The following is a 15,193-nucleotide window of genomic DNA, read 5'->3' as shown; positions in this document are numbered from 1 at the left end:
CTTTTACATTAATGGCCTCAGCGACTAAATTACTTTGACACCCCTGCTGGGGGAGCATGAGTATTTTCACAGGCTGTTGGCCACAGGAGCTCCTGATGCAGGAAACAGTCTTCCTGCTGGTCACTTCCCAACTAAAACAATGTAACCGTTAATAATAGGTTAACGCCCCAGAGGTACCTTGTCTGTTTGTTTTACCAAAGCCCCCAACTCACAACACTATATCACACCTCCGTAAGGTTAATATGAAGGTGATCTTGCTATTCCCCAATAATGTCATCCCACAAGTTTCCCCATAGCTAAGGATCAAATCTTGCAATAGAAGTGATCATTATACAGTATGTCGTCGACTGGAACCTATTAACAGTTGAATGCATATTGATAATGAACCCAGGATAGAAACAATTTCCTGTGCATGTCAACAGCTTTAGCCTTTAATTAACCTCTCAAAAGGACAAAGCATCCTATCCAAATGTTGACTCAAAATATTCTGTCAAATGTTTTCATTAAAACCAAAAATATTTTAATTTGAAACCATTGGTTTGTGTGGTAATCGTGATGGTCACATTAAAACTGAATTGTTCTTCTGTCAAAATAAACAAATAATTTATATAATACATACATTTCTGATCCCATATCAAAGGAACTGATCCTATATCAAAGGAACTGATGTTGCATCACCAAAACAGTAGTGCTTGATCAGTGACAAGCTTTGTATGATGGTATGAAGATGGGGTATCCTCTAAAATAGTCTGGAAGCCTCCCATCTGTCATAGAGGTTTCCAGGTGGTTAAGAAGCAGAAATGGTGAGCCCATCTGAACTCAATGGAGTGTGAATGGCACTGTTCTCCCTCAGCTGAGTGGGGCAGCTGAGCTCTTATGCTAATAGGTGGACCATTCCAACACATTAACAAATGAAAAAGCACTTCTTATTTCATCCTGTTTTATTGTGAGCAGACTATAAGAACATAGACTAAAAAATAACCATAAACTTCTGGGACTGATGGGGGTACTTGATACCTTTTTTTTAATGTAAAGATATGGTAATGCCTCCTAGTTGGACTCTGGTGAAATGACTGTGACCACCACAATGCAGTGAATCCAAACACCTACTTCATTTGCCATGGCATCCTTTGTTGTGGCTTCCTCCAGTCTCCAACTTGATCATCAGCCTTTCAGCCTTTCATCATTTCAAATGAATACATTCACCATAAACCAATGGCTTAGGAACGATTAATGTGTCTGTCCGCTTATTCATTCTATTTCAAATTCTATGGGCCTACATGAAAAATAACCAGTGTGTTCCCTAATTTATTATTATCACAATTTCTCTTGAGCCTTTAGATTTCAAGAAATCTATTATTCATCTCAATCTTTGTTTGTCAATGTCAACAAATCACCAATCTGGGATTGGTTGGTGGACATCGTTCAGCATCTCTAATCATGAACTCAGATAGTTTAAAAATGACATCATTGAGTTGAAACACACTGGACCCCATTACGGCTCCCGAGTGGCGCAGTGGTCTAAGGCACTGCATCGCAGTGCTAGCTGTGCCACTAGAGATCCTGGTTCGAATCCAGGCTCTGTCGTAGCCGGCCGTGACCGGGAGACCCATGGGGCGGCGCACAATTGGCCCAGCGTCGTCCAGGGTAGGGGAGGGAATGGCTGGCAGGGATGTAGCTCAGTTGGTAGAGCATGGCGTTTGCAACGCCAGGGTTGTGGGTTCAATTCCCACGGGGGGCCAGTGTGAAAAAATAATTGAAAAAAATAATGTATGCACTCACTAACTGTAAGTCGCTCTGGATAAGAGTGTCTGCTAAATGACTAAAATGTAAAATTATGTGCTCAGTACATTATTGGAGGAGGGGTGCAGTCGGTCTTATAAAAACATTTTAGGCTAACTAAACTAAACACACATTATTCTCTTACTCCAGCAGAAGCCATATGGGTGCTCATTCTGACTCGACCTCAGAGCTTTTGTACTGCCGCGGCTGATTAAGATGTTAAAGTGCACAGATGTTCTTGCAATTACAAGGCTCTCTGGTCAGTCCTCAGTCAGATAAGGTGGAGGCATTTGTGTTGGAGACCTGACACACCTCCCCCCTCTACTCTGACCTCTCCCTGCCCCCCAGGGGACATCCACTTGGAAGAAAAACAATTCGGAAGAAATTAACACCACACAGCGATTACATGTCCTTTCTCAAATTTTTATTTTAGAACACTTGAACAAAAATGCAATGACTTTGAAATGATACAAACACTTAATAACAAAATACGAAATAATGATAAAAAACGTTCAGCGTGAGCGACAGCAATAAATAATAACTTCTTATCACACAACTTAAGTGCGACCACAAAGGCAAACAACTATGTACAGATCTTTTAAAGAAAACAGATAGTATCCCATAGCAGGTATGAAGAAGTATTGCATGTCCCAGTGTATTGCTAGAACAATGGATCCTTTATAATGATCTGCAAGGAAATGTAGCAGGAGGAATATATACATTTGACAAGTCAATGGCCATCAGGCTCTGCCTGTAGATTTATATTGTCTATGTACATACAACTATTTTATTTACGGAGAATGAAAACTCAAGTGGCAACTACAAATAGACAAATCTTTACAAATGTATGCAACTGTACAAAACGTAGATAGTCCCTGAAAATGAAGCTTAGTTTTACCCTGAAGGTTAAAAGTCATAGGTTGGTGACTGTTAACTGGACATGACACTTGAAGACTCAGATTCAGTTGACACAGATGAAATGTGTCCTCTCTTTTTTGTCAGTATCTTATGACTTGATCTACTGCTGACAGTCAGTGCATTCAGGGCAGATTTCTTAAACTTAACTCCCAGGAAAGCATAAAGGATAGGGTTGAGACAGCAGTGAAAGTATGCCAGAGCCTCTGTGATTGAAATCCAAGTCTGCAGACTCTGCTCCAGGGCACAGCTATGTGAGATCACATTGAGCAACATCAGGGTGTCCACGAAGATCCCCACGCAGTATGGCAGCCAGCAGCTGAAGAAGCACAGGACGAGGATGACAGTGGTCTTGAGAGCCTTTCTCTTCAACACCTGACCCTTGGACCCCTGGGACAGCTTGGCAATGATGATGCAGTAGCAGGTGAGGATGACCAACCCGGGAAGGACAAAGCCTACCAGAATGTGCTGGAAACGGAACGCCGCCATCCAGTAGAAGCTAGTCTCCTGGGGGTAGATGCGTTGACAGATGGTTCTGGAGCCTCCATCCTGAGCTGTGGCAAACACTATGTCAGGCACAGTGAGAACAGCAGCAGGTAGCCATACAGCCACATAGATCACTCTGTCTGCAAGCAACTTCCTGGTGGTTTGACTATTGGTGGCATGCACCACTGCCAGGTACCTGTCCACACTGATAAAGGCCAGAATAAGGACGCTGCTATACAGATTGATGGTGTAGATCACATGCACAGTGGTACAGAGGAAACCTCCAAAGTACCAACTGCTGGCCGCATCCACCGCCCAGAAAGGTAGAGTGAGGACAAATAGGAGGTCAGCCACGGAGAGATGCAGCCTGTATTTATCGGTCATCGTTTTGACCTTTTTCTGGTAGCCCATCACTATCACTACCAGTCCATTCCCGACGATTCCTAACAGGAATATTATTCCATAAACCGTCGGTAAGAAGATCCTTTGAAAATCATCACCACCGACTCTGTTGCACGGTTCCTCATAGCCCAAGTCATAATCCCCTGATTCTTCCGAGCTGTTGTCGTTGTAAAAAATTATGGTCTGCAAAAAAAGGGGGAGAAAGTGTAAGTTTATAATTGTTTATAATACGTCTATTAAATCTAATAATTGGCTGTTTGTGAACATATAAAACGAAGGCAGTTATCATGGAATAATGTATGCCTATTATAGGGCTACTATATGGCTACATCTGCCTTATTTGAGAAACGTCCATAATTTAAAATAGCGGCCAATTATTGACGATATAATTTCAGAAACATAGTCTAATTGATTCTATAGAAAACGATGTATAGCCCTATCCCTATATTAAATCTATAGAGAGTATTAGGTACGTTTTTGAATGACTGAAATTGTAAACTCACCTCGTAATAAGTAGACATCGTGACTGAGTGTATGAGCAACTTTGGTGACCTGAAGATTTGAATGCGCCTAAATAGCCTACTCCCTTTGCAATACCCCCTAGCGCTCCTCCCAAAGGAGGAGCCCTTGGTCGCGTGTGACACCATGCTGTTTTTAGGGTTATCACAGAAGTGGCCGACCCCTCCTAAATGCATAGACTATGAGAAATCTACGTAGCCCCTCATTTACATTGGACCGATTCTACACATTATTTTGAATGACGCGTAAATTGGTCTTGGAATCTCCGTGCACGGTGCATCTATGTATTTTTCTCACTATAAATCAACTATGCTCCTCGCAACATTGATTTGGAGTGCTGTCAGGCAGTTGCTGTGATGTGATTTGTCTGATAACAGTTTTCTCCAAACCCAGCCTCGACTCTTTCCACAGGTTGTCACTTTCTAAGTAGGCTACTGTTATGTCTGCACTTTCCAAGTGCTGATTGACCCAACGGATTTGAAATATCCCTCTCTCCCTTGTGTGCTCATTCCTTAGACAGAACATAACCCTCAACTCCATTCTTCTCGCCCTTTTTTAACCAAAGTACTCTCACCATCTCTTATTTCTGTTGAAGTAATCCCCAGCAAGGGTTGGGTGATGACAGGGGGGCAGGTTACTATGATCTTTAGTGAAAAAAATGGTCACTCTGTAACCAAATAGCTGAGTATAGCATGCAAAGTTATCCTCTTTGAAATCTGATATGACTGATTGATTGAATGAATCCATCCACTTCACCAGTTCAATGTACTTGGGTTGTAAACAAGTGTTTTATGCACCACACCAATCCCATCAGATACTGTACATAGTGCAGAGTGCAGACCAGCAGTTGATGTGGGTAAGAGGAGAAGAGGAAGCAGTGTTATTAGGAACCATTCTAACACTCTGTTATCTGCAGGTCCTGGACTCCTGAGGAGAGGGGCCGGAGAGAGAGAGAATGCCCACTGTATGGGAATGGATGTGCTGCTCATATCAAAGCTAGCCACTGGCAAACAGTTGTTTTCTGTTCCTTTGAAATCAAAAGCTGTGGTTGAAGAAGTGTGTGCTGATGGATTAAATGTAGAAGCAGTGTCTTACTACATAAAAAAGACCATTACAAACACTTTTTGTGCCTTCAGTACAAATGTTTACCCAACTATTCATTGAATTTTATGTACACTCATGTTTTAGTAGATAATCCACTAATGCATGCAGGAACAAGATAGAAATTACTGTAAAATACATTAGTCTTGCCCACATTGTTTATAGTGACCCTTGCATGTAAATCGACCCACTTTGGTTATAGAGACCCTAAAGCTAGATTGAGATATATCATGTTTGTGGAGATCATAAAAAAAAAAAAAATGTACTTGATATTTTCACTCTATTTGTTGTTTTCATTGGCATTTTTTTTTGCACAGTGTATAATGTTTTTCTGTTCCAAAAGACTGCAGAAAAAGTCTGCAGGTCTGCAACCCCAGTGTAAGCTGCAGGAGCTTGCAGATAGCATTCAGCAATCAGAATACAAAATAACTATGAGCTACTTACAATACAAATCAGAAGTGTGAACAGCCGTAAGAGGGCTCTTCAGTCAAGAATGGGTATTAAAATGGGGTAAGAATGCAGGGGAGATAGAGAGAAGAATGAGCCATGCTTTTAGAGAGGTTGAGTCAACAATGGTTGTTTTCCAGTCACAACTCATCCATGGCCCACAGCAAGTTAGCAGAGAACATTTTCATCATGATTGAAGCGCTCCAATATCACCTTCACTTTTTTATTACCACATAGAAAATGAGATACACCCTTTGTTGTTACTTTTGGGTTCCCCCCAAATAAAGGGTTTTTGAAATACGCTTTTAATCTGTCTGTAAGGAATGCCAACTGGTTGCAGCATATTTAAATGGGTGGGTCTTCAATAAAAGTGTTTTGATTAATTACACAATATGGTTATTCTATGGATATTTGTCTTGAATGCATGTACATACCCATTCGATTCCTATACTGAAATATTAGGAATACAGTCTGGTTTACAGAGCTTTTCATTTTCTCTCTGTGTATTATGTTCTCTTTCCGATAGGTTGATTTAGCAGTGTAAAACATCTGTTAAAGACTTTGGTTTATTTTGTTGTTTGTTCCGACATGTCTAAACATTAAGGTATTCTCAGTATTCATATTGGAATGCACAACTCCAGTATCTAAAATGATTTTATCGGGGTACTACTGTTCTTCATGGTCTATGGAGTCTTGGGGGAGGGGAAGCTGTTTGCCATCTAGTAGGAGGCAGTCGGGTTGAGAGATCCCTCATGCTTGTTTTGGCCTGCTCTCTGTGCTTTTGTGCAAAGTTTGTCTCCTGTAAAGAGAGATGAGGTGCATAGAACATGACACCTGAGTAGAGGCGTTCATATCTGGGACTTATCACAACACCTCACCCATGAACAGTGGTGACGTAGACAATTAGTCATAAAAACAAACATGTTTTGCTTTACATGGCTCTAAGTAGCTGAAGTTAATCGGAATTCATGTAGGAGGGTGCCAGTAAAAAATTTAATTCCTCATTGAATTGGGACTCTTAAAGATTACGTTCTTCTTGTGTAGAATTTTTTTGTTCAGAAATTTCCGGAATGCATGTTTAAATGCTTGTGTTTATAGAAAGGCCAAAAATTTTAACAATAGACCCGCTTTAAGGACAAAGGTTGTCCTTATCTGAGGAAGGCACCTTCAGAAACGTCCTACTTGGGTGTGGGTGACTGTATTGACTTTAGGAAAGTTCCTCCACTGACATCACTGGTCACCATATGCTGGTTAGCAGGGCCTTTGCAGTATCTGCTACTAACTGTAAGTCGCTCTGGATAAGAGCGTCTGCTAAATGACTAAAATGTAAATGTAAATGTATCTGAATCACCCATCTGTCAGAAATACTACTTATTTGTAAAGTTCTGTTAAAAAAAACAACTTCAACCTTATGTATGAATTTAGCTTTTTCAGACAGTTGTGAAACAAGAGGGGGAGACAGGCAGGTGGGATAAATAGTGGGAAGGGAAGACATGAGGATAGAAGAACCCTGGTCTCCGGTGGGGAGATGCAGATGTGTGGTTTGAGCTGGGGAGTGTTTACTGCTACACCACAGACTCTGCATGTGAAGTTCTGTTTTATCATTAGAGCAGATTCTCTTTAGAAAAAAATATGTATTCTGCTGTATTCTGCTGTTTTATGAACAACAGCCTATTTGTGTAATGAGAAATGCACCCAAACTTATCTGAACAAAAAGAGGTTTTGGTTTCACCAACTGTTTAGGGTGAGACCTGTCTATATAATGCTTACAAGCCAGCTCGTTGTTGCTGCTGGTCTCGGAACAGCCAGACAGACTCTTAGGCGATGTTTAGGATGGTTGCTGTCACAGAGTTGACAGCCTACTTCAAATCAAAGACTGGCACTGACTCATTGTTTAAATCTACAAATCAGTAATATGCAACATATTGGTGAAAGAGCTCATTGAGAATAAACTGACATAGTCAGCGTAACTCATTGTTGAAAAGTACTGTATTATTGCATTTTGCTGTGATAGCAGCTGCCTACATCAGAACTGGCAGTGAAAGTACAAGTGATGACTGTGTCCATCCTTCACTTCATGCTTATAAGCGGTCATTTAGTGCTTCTCATACAGAAATATAAATAGACCTGTATAAAGTCAGCAAACCCAACTTTCTCTGTACAGGCAGGGTCAAACAGGAAGTGGTAGGTTTTCAGAACATCTCTACCTCTACCTATCTCTACATCTATCAGTTATGTATAGAGCCATGTCATCGTGGAATGCTCTGCCACCAGAGGTTACTCAGACAAAAAGTTTAGCTTTAAAAAACGGATAAAAAATATACTGTATCACAGCACCACTCCTTTTTCTAAAGATCTAATTGAACTGTACTGTATATAAGAATATGAATATGTATATATGAATAGTGTGTAAATAGCATTTTTGTTGTCTCTTGGTGTCTTTCGTATATATAACTCATATTTTAATTTTTAATTTAGAATTGTATGTAATATCTTGTGATGTTCTTGTCTATTACTGTTCTGTCGTTTGTCATGTATTTGTATGTTTTATGTGGACCCCAGGAAGAGTAGCTGCTGCATGTGTAGTAGCTAATGGGGATCCTAATAAACTAAACCCTGATGACACAAATCCTGCCGCTGTGTGACCTGACACCGGTTCACTCAGTAGTAGAAGTCTGAAAAAAGGCATGAGCCAATCAAATTGAAATAGGTGACACTACCCGTGGGGCTGTTGGGGAAATGTATATCCAATTGGCTTGGAGCCCAAGTATAAGCCACAGCAGTGGTTGAGAAACGTAGTGCTATGTTTTATAAGGGAAGGGTGTTCTTTCTGTGTCCAAGATAAATGCAACATGGGTTCCCTTTCCCTTGTTACTAACGGCTAAATTGTGGTTTGCGGTGTGCAATAGCCTTAACAAACATCCAGAGAAGGCGCCAAGTCTTCTTTTGTGAGACCTCAGATACTACAGTTGATACTACAAAAATAGACCATGCAGCTCTAAGAATTCTGCATTTAGGCCTACCCTTCTCTATGTAATCATGAATTTCAGTGGTTGATAAAATCATTCTAATTTAGTAATTTTTGTGCTCTAGAAGATAACTGTTTTCTGCTTCAATGTTCAATGAAGGACAGGTGATTTAGCATATAATTCAATAGCTCCCCGTCAGTCTGAGTGATTCTCCTTCAGTGCTCCTCTTTCCATCGGCAGCAGGAGAGCTCTTTGCAGCACCTATTTGTGACAGAAGGCACTGAAAGGGATCACCACAGGCTGCCTTTCAAGCTTTCACTGGTCTGAGACCATCCATATGGCCTGGGTAGCTTTTAGAGGAGAAGGAAGGCCCCGTCCAACGTATAGGCAGGTCACCAATGCCCTGATCTACTTAGATAAGAGGAACAATAGTCCAGATGACAGTAGATAAGGTTTATAGACAGTCTGAGGAGAACAAGTCATAAACCTGCTGTTAATCCAGACTTAATTCAAATCCCCTGCATTAGCACTCAGTGAGACATCAACATGTGGATAAGCCTCACTATTGAATGCATTCATATCTTTATTATTAATTGGTGTATTGTTACAGAGTACATAAAATGATGCTTTATTAATTGAAAAGGGAATACATGTATTTCAATATAGCAGAGTGAAAGTTTAATCTTTAATAGAAAAAAAGTGATTTGATTTAAGATTGCTTGTCACTTTCCTTTCTCTTGGATGAGAACAAAAATAGGTTTAAAACATGGGAATCATGTGGTGAGCATGGACACATCTGACTATTGGCACATAGTTTCACATTAACATGAGATCTTCATTAGCTTTATAAATGTTATGTAGATGGAGCATTTTTAACGTCCTCTCTGCAAAGACACAAATTTACATCAGATCGGTCACCTCTGGCATTTGCTTTTAGGCCTGATTTATAGCTCCACTCAACACAGTCGGACTGAGCTCATTAACTATTTAACTCTGATGGAAATACAACATATATGATCATTCCTGTCAAGGCATGACCATTTCAATGAGTAGATAGTTGGAATATACTATTTTATGGCATGGATCTGTCCCAAACACTAGAAAACGAAGTACAAATGGATGGATATCAGCCGAGCCAGAGGGACACTTTTTACTTCTGCTCTGGTGCCTTGAAGTCTGAATAACAACACAGGTCCTTCTTGCCTGAAGTGAGCACAAAACAAATAGTTGTTTTATTTTTATATTCCTGTTGTCTCTAGGAATGGGTAATAGAAAGTAAAACAGGCACCTGTTAACGGAATTTGTTTTTGCTCTCTTTCACAGGAAGTGAGCTATAATTATGAGCCCCCAAGTGAAACTGTACTCCTAATTATAGTGTGTTCAGTCGTCTGGTGCTCCCAGGGAGCCAGTATGAATGGGTTGCCAGTTGGGGATTGTGTTTGAGTAGGAACAAAAGCAGTTCCTCAGACAGACTATTGGTCATGTTTGTTATTTTACTAGATGTTTTTGATGTGAATGTTGATGATCAGGACAGATACAACATTTGATTTAGGTGTCCTCTGTAGAACTCAAACTAGCAGAAACGCACAGTGGTATGATACACTTTTTTGTTGTATTCTGGAAGATTAAGGTAGTTTCCCATGAGAATAATACAATTGGTGGGTTTTAAAGCAAAGTAAACAACCCTCCCTCCCCCAGTGGTATAGTTTCCTTCTTGTGTAGTCTCTGTAGACAGATCCTAAAAGATCTCACTCTGGGCCCGAGGGCTTTGTATTCTGCTGGCTTTTGGTTTATTTTCCCAGAGTTTGAGGCACAATTGAAATATTTTCTTGCTAAAGACTTAAGATCCCTTTGCTGATATGGAGGGTTTATTTTCCTTGCTTGCTCCCCTGAATCCTTAGAGGATTGTTTTTGACTAAATATAGATCTGGTGTAAATAATACATTTGGGTTTACTGCTCATTGACCAGTGTCCTGTCTACATTGTTGATTATTTAATAGGGATAAGTTAGCCCATTTAAAACAGGAGGTAAATGGTGGTTTATGCTCATTGAACATCAACATCTCTTTTTATGGAACGCAAACATAGCCCTTTAATGAGTCAGAGCGTCTTCTTTGGTTGGTTAATTGTTTCAGGTGCAATTTGTGGAAAACTCAGCTCAGTAATATTGGCAATATCTGTGTGAAATGTATTTCTGAAGTAAATCAGTTTTTACTCATTAGATGTGAGGTGCAAGTATTTTGAGAATGAAAGTAGGACTGTCTGGAAATGTCCCATATGTCTCTGTAGAGATGTTTGTTGAACTCTCTCATAAGACTCCTGAGTTTATGGCAAGAATGAAACCTCGAGATAAACAAGGATTTTACAGAGCTTGTTAGCAACCACGTATAAACGGATACTGTATTGACTGATTGTCATCTTGAGTATTTGCTTTGGGCTATAGGAATCTAAGGCAGTGCCAGAGCAATGTGCAGACCACAGGCTTATCAAGTGTCAGCAGCAGAAGCTCTCGGTTATCAGCTGCATCTACATTGCTGTAAGAGTTGGGTCCTTCAGTTATCTTTGTCTACAGTGGTCATCTGTTTACTTTGGTCCTGTATCAAGATAAGTCTTGTGTATTTGGTTGTTTTATAATACCTTAATATACTGTAGCTACCACATACAGTATACATCTGTATCATTCCCATAGTAGAAATATCTTGTATCAAAACATGTCAAAACATTTGTGTGCCTGTTTTAAGCACAATGGTCCAAATGGGTCCTGTTTGGCCAGGAATCTCACAGAAATTGTACGTATGTAGTTATAGCCATGTTCATGAAGCAGAGCTTAATTTATATGTCACACTTATTTGTCCCTTACAGTTCTGCAGTGAAACCTCTGGACACACATCATTCAATCATCGTTCACCTCTCCAACAGAGGGCACAGACGTCGGCTTTCATTCTTCCTTCAAATCAAATCAATGTCTGGTCCATCATGGAGCCCCATTGCTTCAGGGGCTAGTTAGGAGCAATCTGCAGGGTATTGTCTTGCAGGGTGATGTCTGTCCACTAGCTAGCTGCTTATATCTGGGACTGAGGCACGTGTGTCTATAGACTAATTGAATTATCAGGGGTAGCACGCTCCCTTGGGATGTTTCCATCTGGTTTCACATGTATCTGACAATATTAGGTGACTTGAAGATATATCAGAACATGCAGTTGTTGCTCTGTCTTCTGTGTCTTAGTGGAGCTTCTCAGTGCATATCAGGTAGTCCTTAGGCGTTATGAAATTATTGTGATTATGATCCCAAGGGGATCTTTTATGTATTTCAAATAACTTGCTATTGTCCTCTCCTGTGACCTCCAACACCCCAGTATTTCAGTCAGTACATCAGTCTTACTCACCCAACAATGTCCAAAAATAGTTACTCAACCACAGATTCACCACCTTTGCCTCTCCCTTAAGACAACAGTCTCCCATTTCCAAGCTATTCTCTTAGACATGATTCATTAGACTTAGTACTTTTAGTGCCCATGGGCAGGTTTTCATAATAGGCAAAAGAAAGGTTGTTTAGTAAATCATAATTTTTCTCAGGCCACTTCAGGGCATTCTCTCCAAAAGGATTGTGATGGCATATTCCCTTTGTAACTGAGAGTAGGTTGAACACAATAAATCACATCATAAAATGAATCAATTTTGCAGTCAGTTATATACTGTAATGTTGGGTCTCAGACAACTATTTCCTGTTTTCTACTGCTAGTTGTTTAACGTAGGATCAGTGTTGCAATATCTAATTCCACCCAAACACAAAGTCCATCTTTATTTCAGAGGGAGATCATCCGAAAATCCAATCCATGAAGAACATTATCAAATATCAACCATACGAACAAATGGTGCAAACAGACTGTAGCGGGTGATGATGGACGGAGTCAGACGCAGTAGAGGAAATCACGGAATAAATGGTTTAATCAATAAACAGAGGTACGCAGCAATGCGTAATACACACCAGCGCGGACAAACAGCGCACTGGGGAAAATAAGGCACACGGGTGAACAACCCAGCGATACACAATGGAAACGAACTCCACCGAGCTTTAATCTCCTCTACAATAAACAATCACACACAAAGACAAGGGGGCAGAGGGAACACTTATACAGGTACTGATGAGGGGATATGAACCAGGTGTGTGTAATAAACAAGACAAAATAAATGGAATGAAGATATATGGCGGTTTTGGAGCAGTGGCTTCTTCCTTGCTGAGCGGCCTTTCAGGTTATGTCGATATAGGACTCGTTTTACTGTGGATATAGATACTTTTGTACCTGTTTCCTCCAGCATCTTCACAAGGTCCTTTGCTGTTGTTCTGGGATTGATTTGCACTTTTCGCACCAAAGTACGTTCATCTCTAGGAGACAGAACGTGTCTCCTTCCTGAGCGGTATGATGGCTGCGTGGTCCCATGGTGTTTATACTTGCGTACTATTGTTGAACAGATGAACGTGGTACCTTCATGCGTTTGGAAATTGCTCCCAAGGATGAACCAGACTTGTGGAGGTCTACAATTCTTTTTCTGAGGTCTTGGCTGATTTCTTTTGATTTTCCCATGATGTCAAGCAAAGAGGCATTGAGTTTGAAGGTAGGCCTTGAAATACATCCACAGGTACACCTCCAATTGACTCAAATTATGTCAATTAGCCTATCAGAAGCTTCTAAAGCCATGACATCATTTTCTGGAATTTTCCAAGCTATTTAAAGGGACAGTCAACTTAGTGTATGTAAACTTCTGGAACCCACTGGAATTGTGATACAGTGAATTATAAGTGAAATAATCTGTCTGTAAACAATTGTTGGAAAAATTACTTATGTCATGCACAAAGTAAATGTCCTAACCAACTTGCCAAAACTATAGTTTGTTAACAAAGAAATGTGTGGAGTGGTTGAAAAACAAGTTTTAATCACTCCAACCTAAGTGTATGTAAACTTCCGACTTCAACTGTATCTTTCAAATTTTGGAATGTTCTCAAACCATTACTGTTCATGATATTGGTAAGGTTACGGATTCCACAGTTGGATCATTGGGTGGATGCAAAAGGCCGCCCTCCAGATTGCAAGGCATTATTGTGAAATATTGGAGTATAGGCATACCATTTTGATTCCCAGTTACATTGTTTTTTAATTTTGTGCCAAATATAAATTGTGTGAGCAATAATAGGACCAAAGCGTAGTTTACATTGTTTCAGTTTTAAGTTTTAAGTTCTAAAGTCACATGCACAAGTAAAGTGAAATGCCTTTCTTGCAAACTCAAAACCCAACAATGCAATAATCAATAACAATGTAATGCTATAAAAAACACACAAGAAATAAGAAGAAATATGAATAACACAATAAGCAAGTAAGTAAGTAAGTAAGTAAGCATACTACAGTGGGGGAAAAAAGTATTAAGTCAGCCACCAATTGTGCAAGTTCTCCCACTTAAAAAGATGAGAGAGGCCTGTAATTTTCATCATAGGTACACATCAACTATGACAGACAAATTGAGAAAAAAAAATCCAGAAAATCACATTGTAGGATTTTTAATGAATTTATTTGCAAATTATGGTGGAAAATAAGTATTTGGTCACCTACAAACAAGCAAGATTTCTGGCTCTCACAGACCTGTAACTTCTTCTTTAAGAGGCTCCTCTGTCCTCCACTCGTTACCTGTATTAATGGCACCTGTTTGAACTTGTTATCAGTATAAAAGACACCTGTCCACAACCTCAAACAGTCACACTCCAAACTCCACTATGGCCAAGACCAAAGAGCTGTCAAAGGACACCAGAAACAAAATTGTAGACCTGCACCAGGCTGGGAAGACTGAATCTGCAATAGGTAAGCAGCTTGGTTTGAAGTAATCAACTGTGGGAGCAATTATTAGGAAATGGAAGACATACAAGACCACTGATAATCTCCCTCGATCTGGGGCTCCACGCAAGATCTCACCCCGTGGGGTCAAAATGATCACAAGAACGGTGAGCAAAAATCCCAGAACCACACGGGGGGACCTAGTGAATGACCTGCAGAGAGCTGGGACCAAAGTAACAAAGCCTACCATCAGTAACACACTACGCCGCCAGAGACTCAAATCCTGCAATGCCAGACGTGTCCCCCTGCTTAAGCCAGTACATGTCCAGGCCCGTCTAAAGTTTGCTACAGTGCATTTGGATGATCCAGAAGAGGATTGGGAGAATGTCATATGGTCAGATGAAACCAAAATAGAACTTTTTGGTAAAAACTCAACTCGTCGTGTTTGGAGGACAAAGAATGCTGAGTTGCATCCAAAGAACACCATACCTACTGTGAAGCATGGGGGTGGAAACATCATGCGTTGGGGCTGTTTTTCTGCAAAGGGACCAGGACGACTGATCCGTGTAAAGGAAAGAATGAATGGGGCCATGTATCGTGAGATTTTGAGTGAAAACCTCCTTCCATCAGCAAGGGCATTGAAGATGAAACGTGGCTGGGTCTTTCAGCATGACAATGATCCCAAACACACCGCCTGGGCAACGAAGGAGTGGCTTCGTAAGAAGCATTTCAAGGTCCTGGAGTGGC

General features: G+C 40.5%; 1 protein-coding gene across 1 annotated transcript; it reads right to left on the bottom strand.

Annotated features, from left to right (window-relative positions):
- Nucleotides 1-2,191: 2,191 nt before the first annotated feature.
- On the bottom strand, nucleotides 2,192-4,132 carry LOC311129115 (C-X-C chemokine receptor type 4-like). Its single transcript, XM_084161399.1, has 2 exons — nucleotides 4,089-4,132; nucleotides 2,192-3,768 (listed from the first exon to the last, which is right to left on the bottom strand). The coding sequence occupies exons 1-2, from the start codon at nucleotides 4,104-4,106 to the stop codon at nucleotides 2,713-2,715; spliced, it is 1,074 nt and encodes a 357-aa protein (XP_084017525.1). The 5' UTR covers nucleotides 4,107-4,132; the 3' UTR covers nucleotides 2,192-2,712.
- Nucleotides 4,133-15,193: the final 11,061 nt, after the last annotated feature.

This window comes from Coregonus lavaretus (genome assembly GCF_964263955.1).
Source record: "Coregonus lavaretus genome assembly, chromosome: 5".
Lineage (NCBI taxonomy): Eukaryota > Metazoa > Chordata > Actinopteri > Salmoniformes > Salmonidae > Coregonus > Coregonus lavaretus.
The sequence above is the reverse complement of the archived record's forward strand: the minus strand, read 5'-3'. Positions and strand labels throughout refer to the sequence as shown.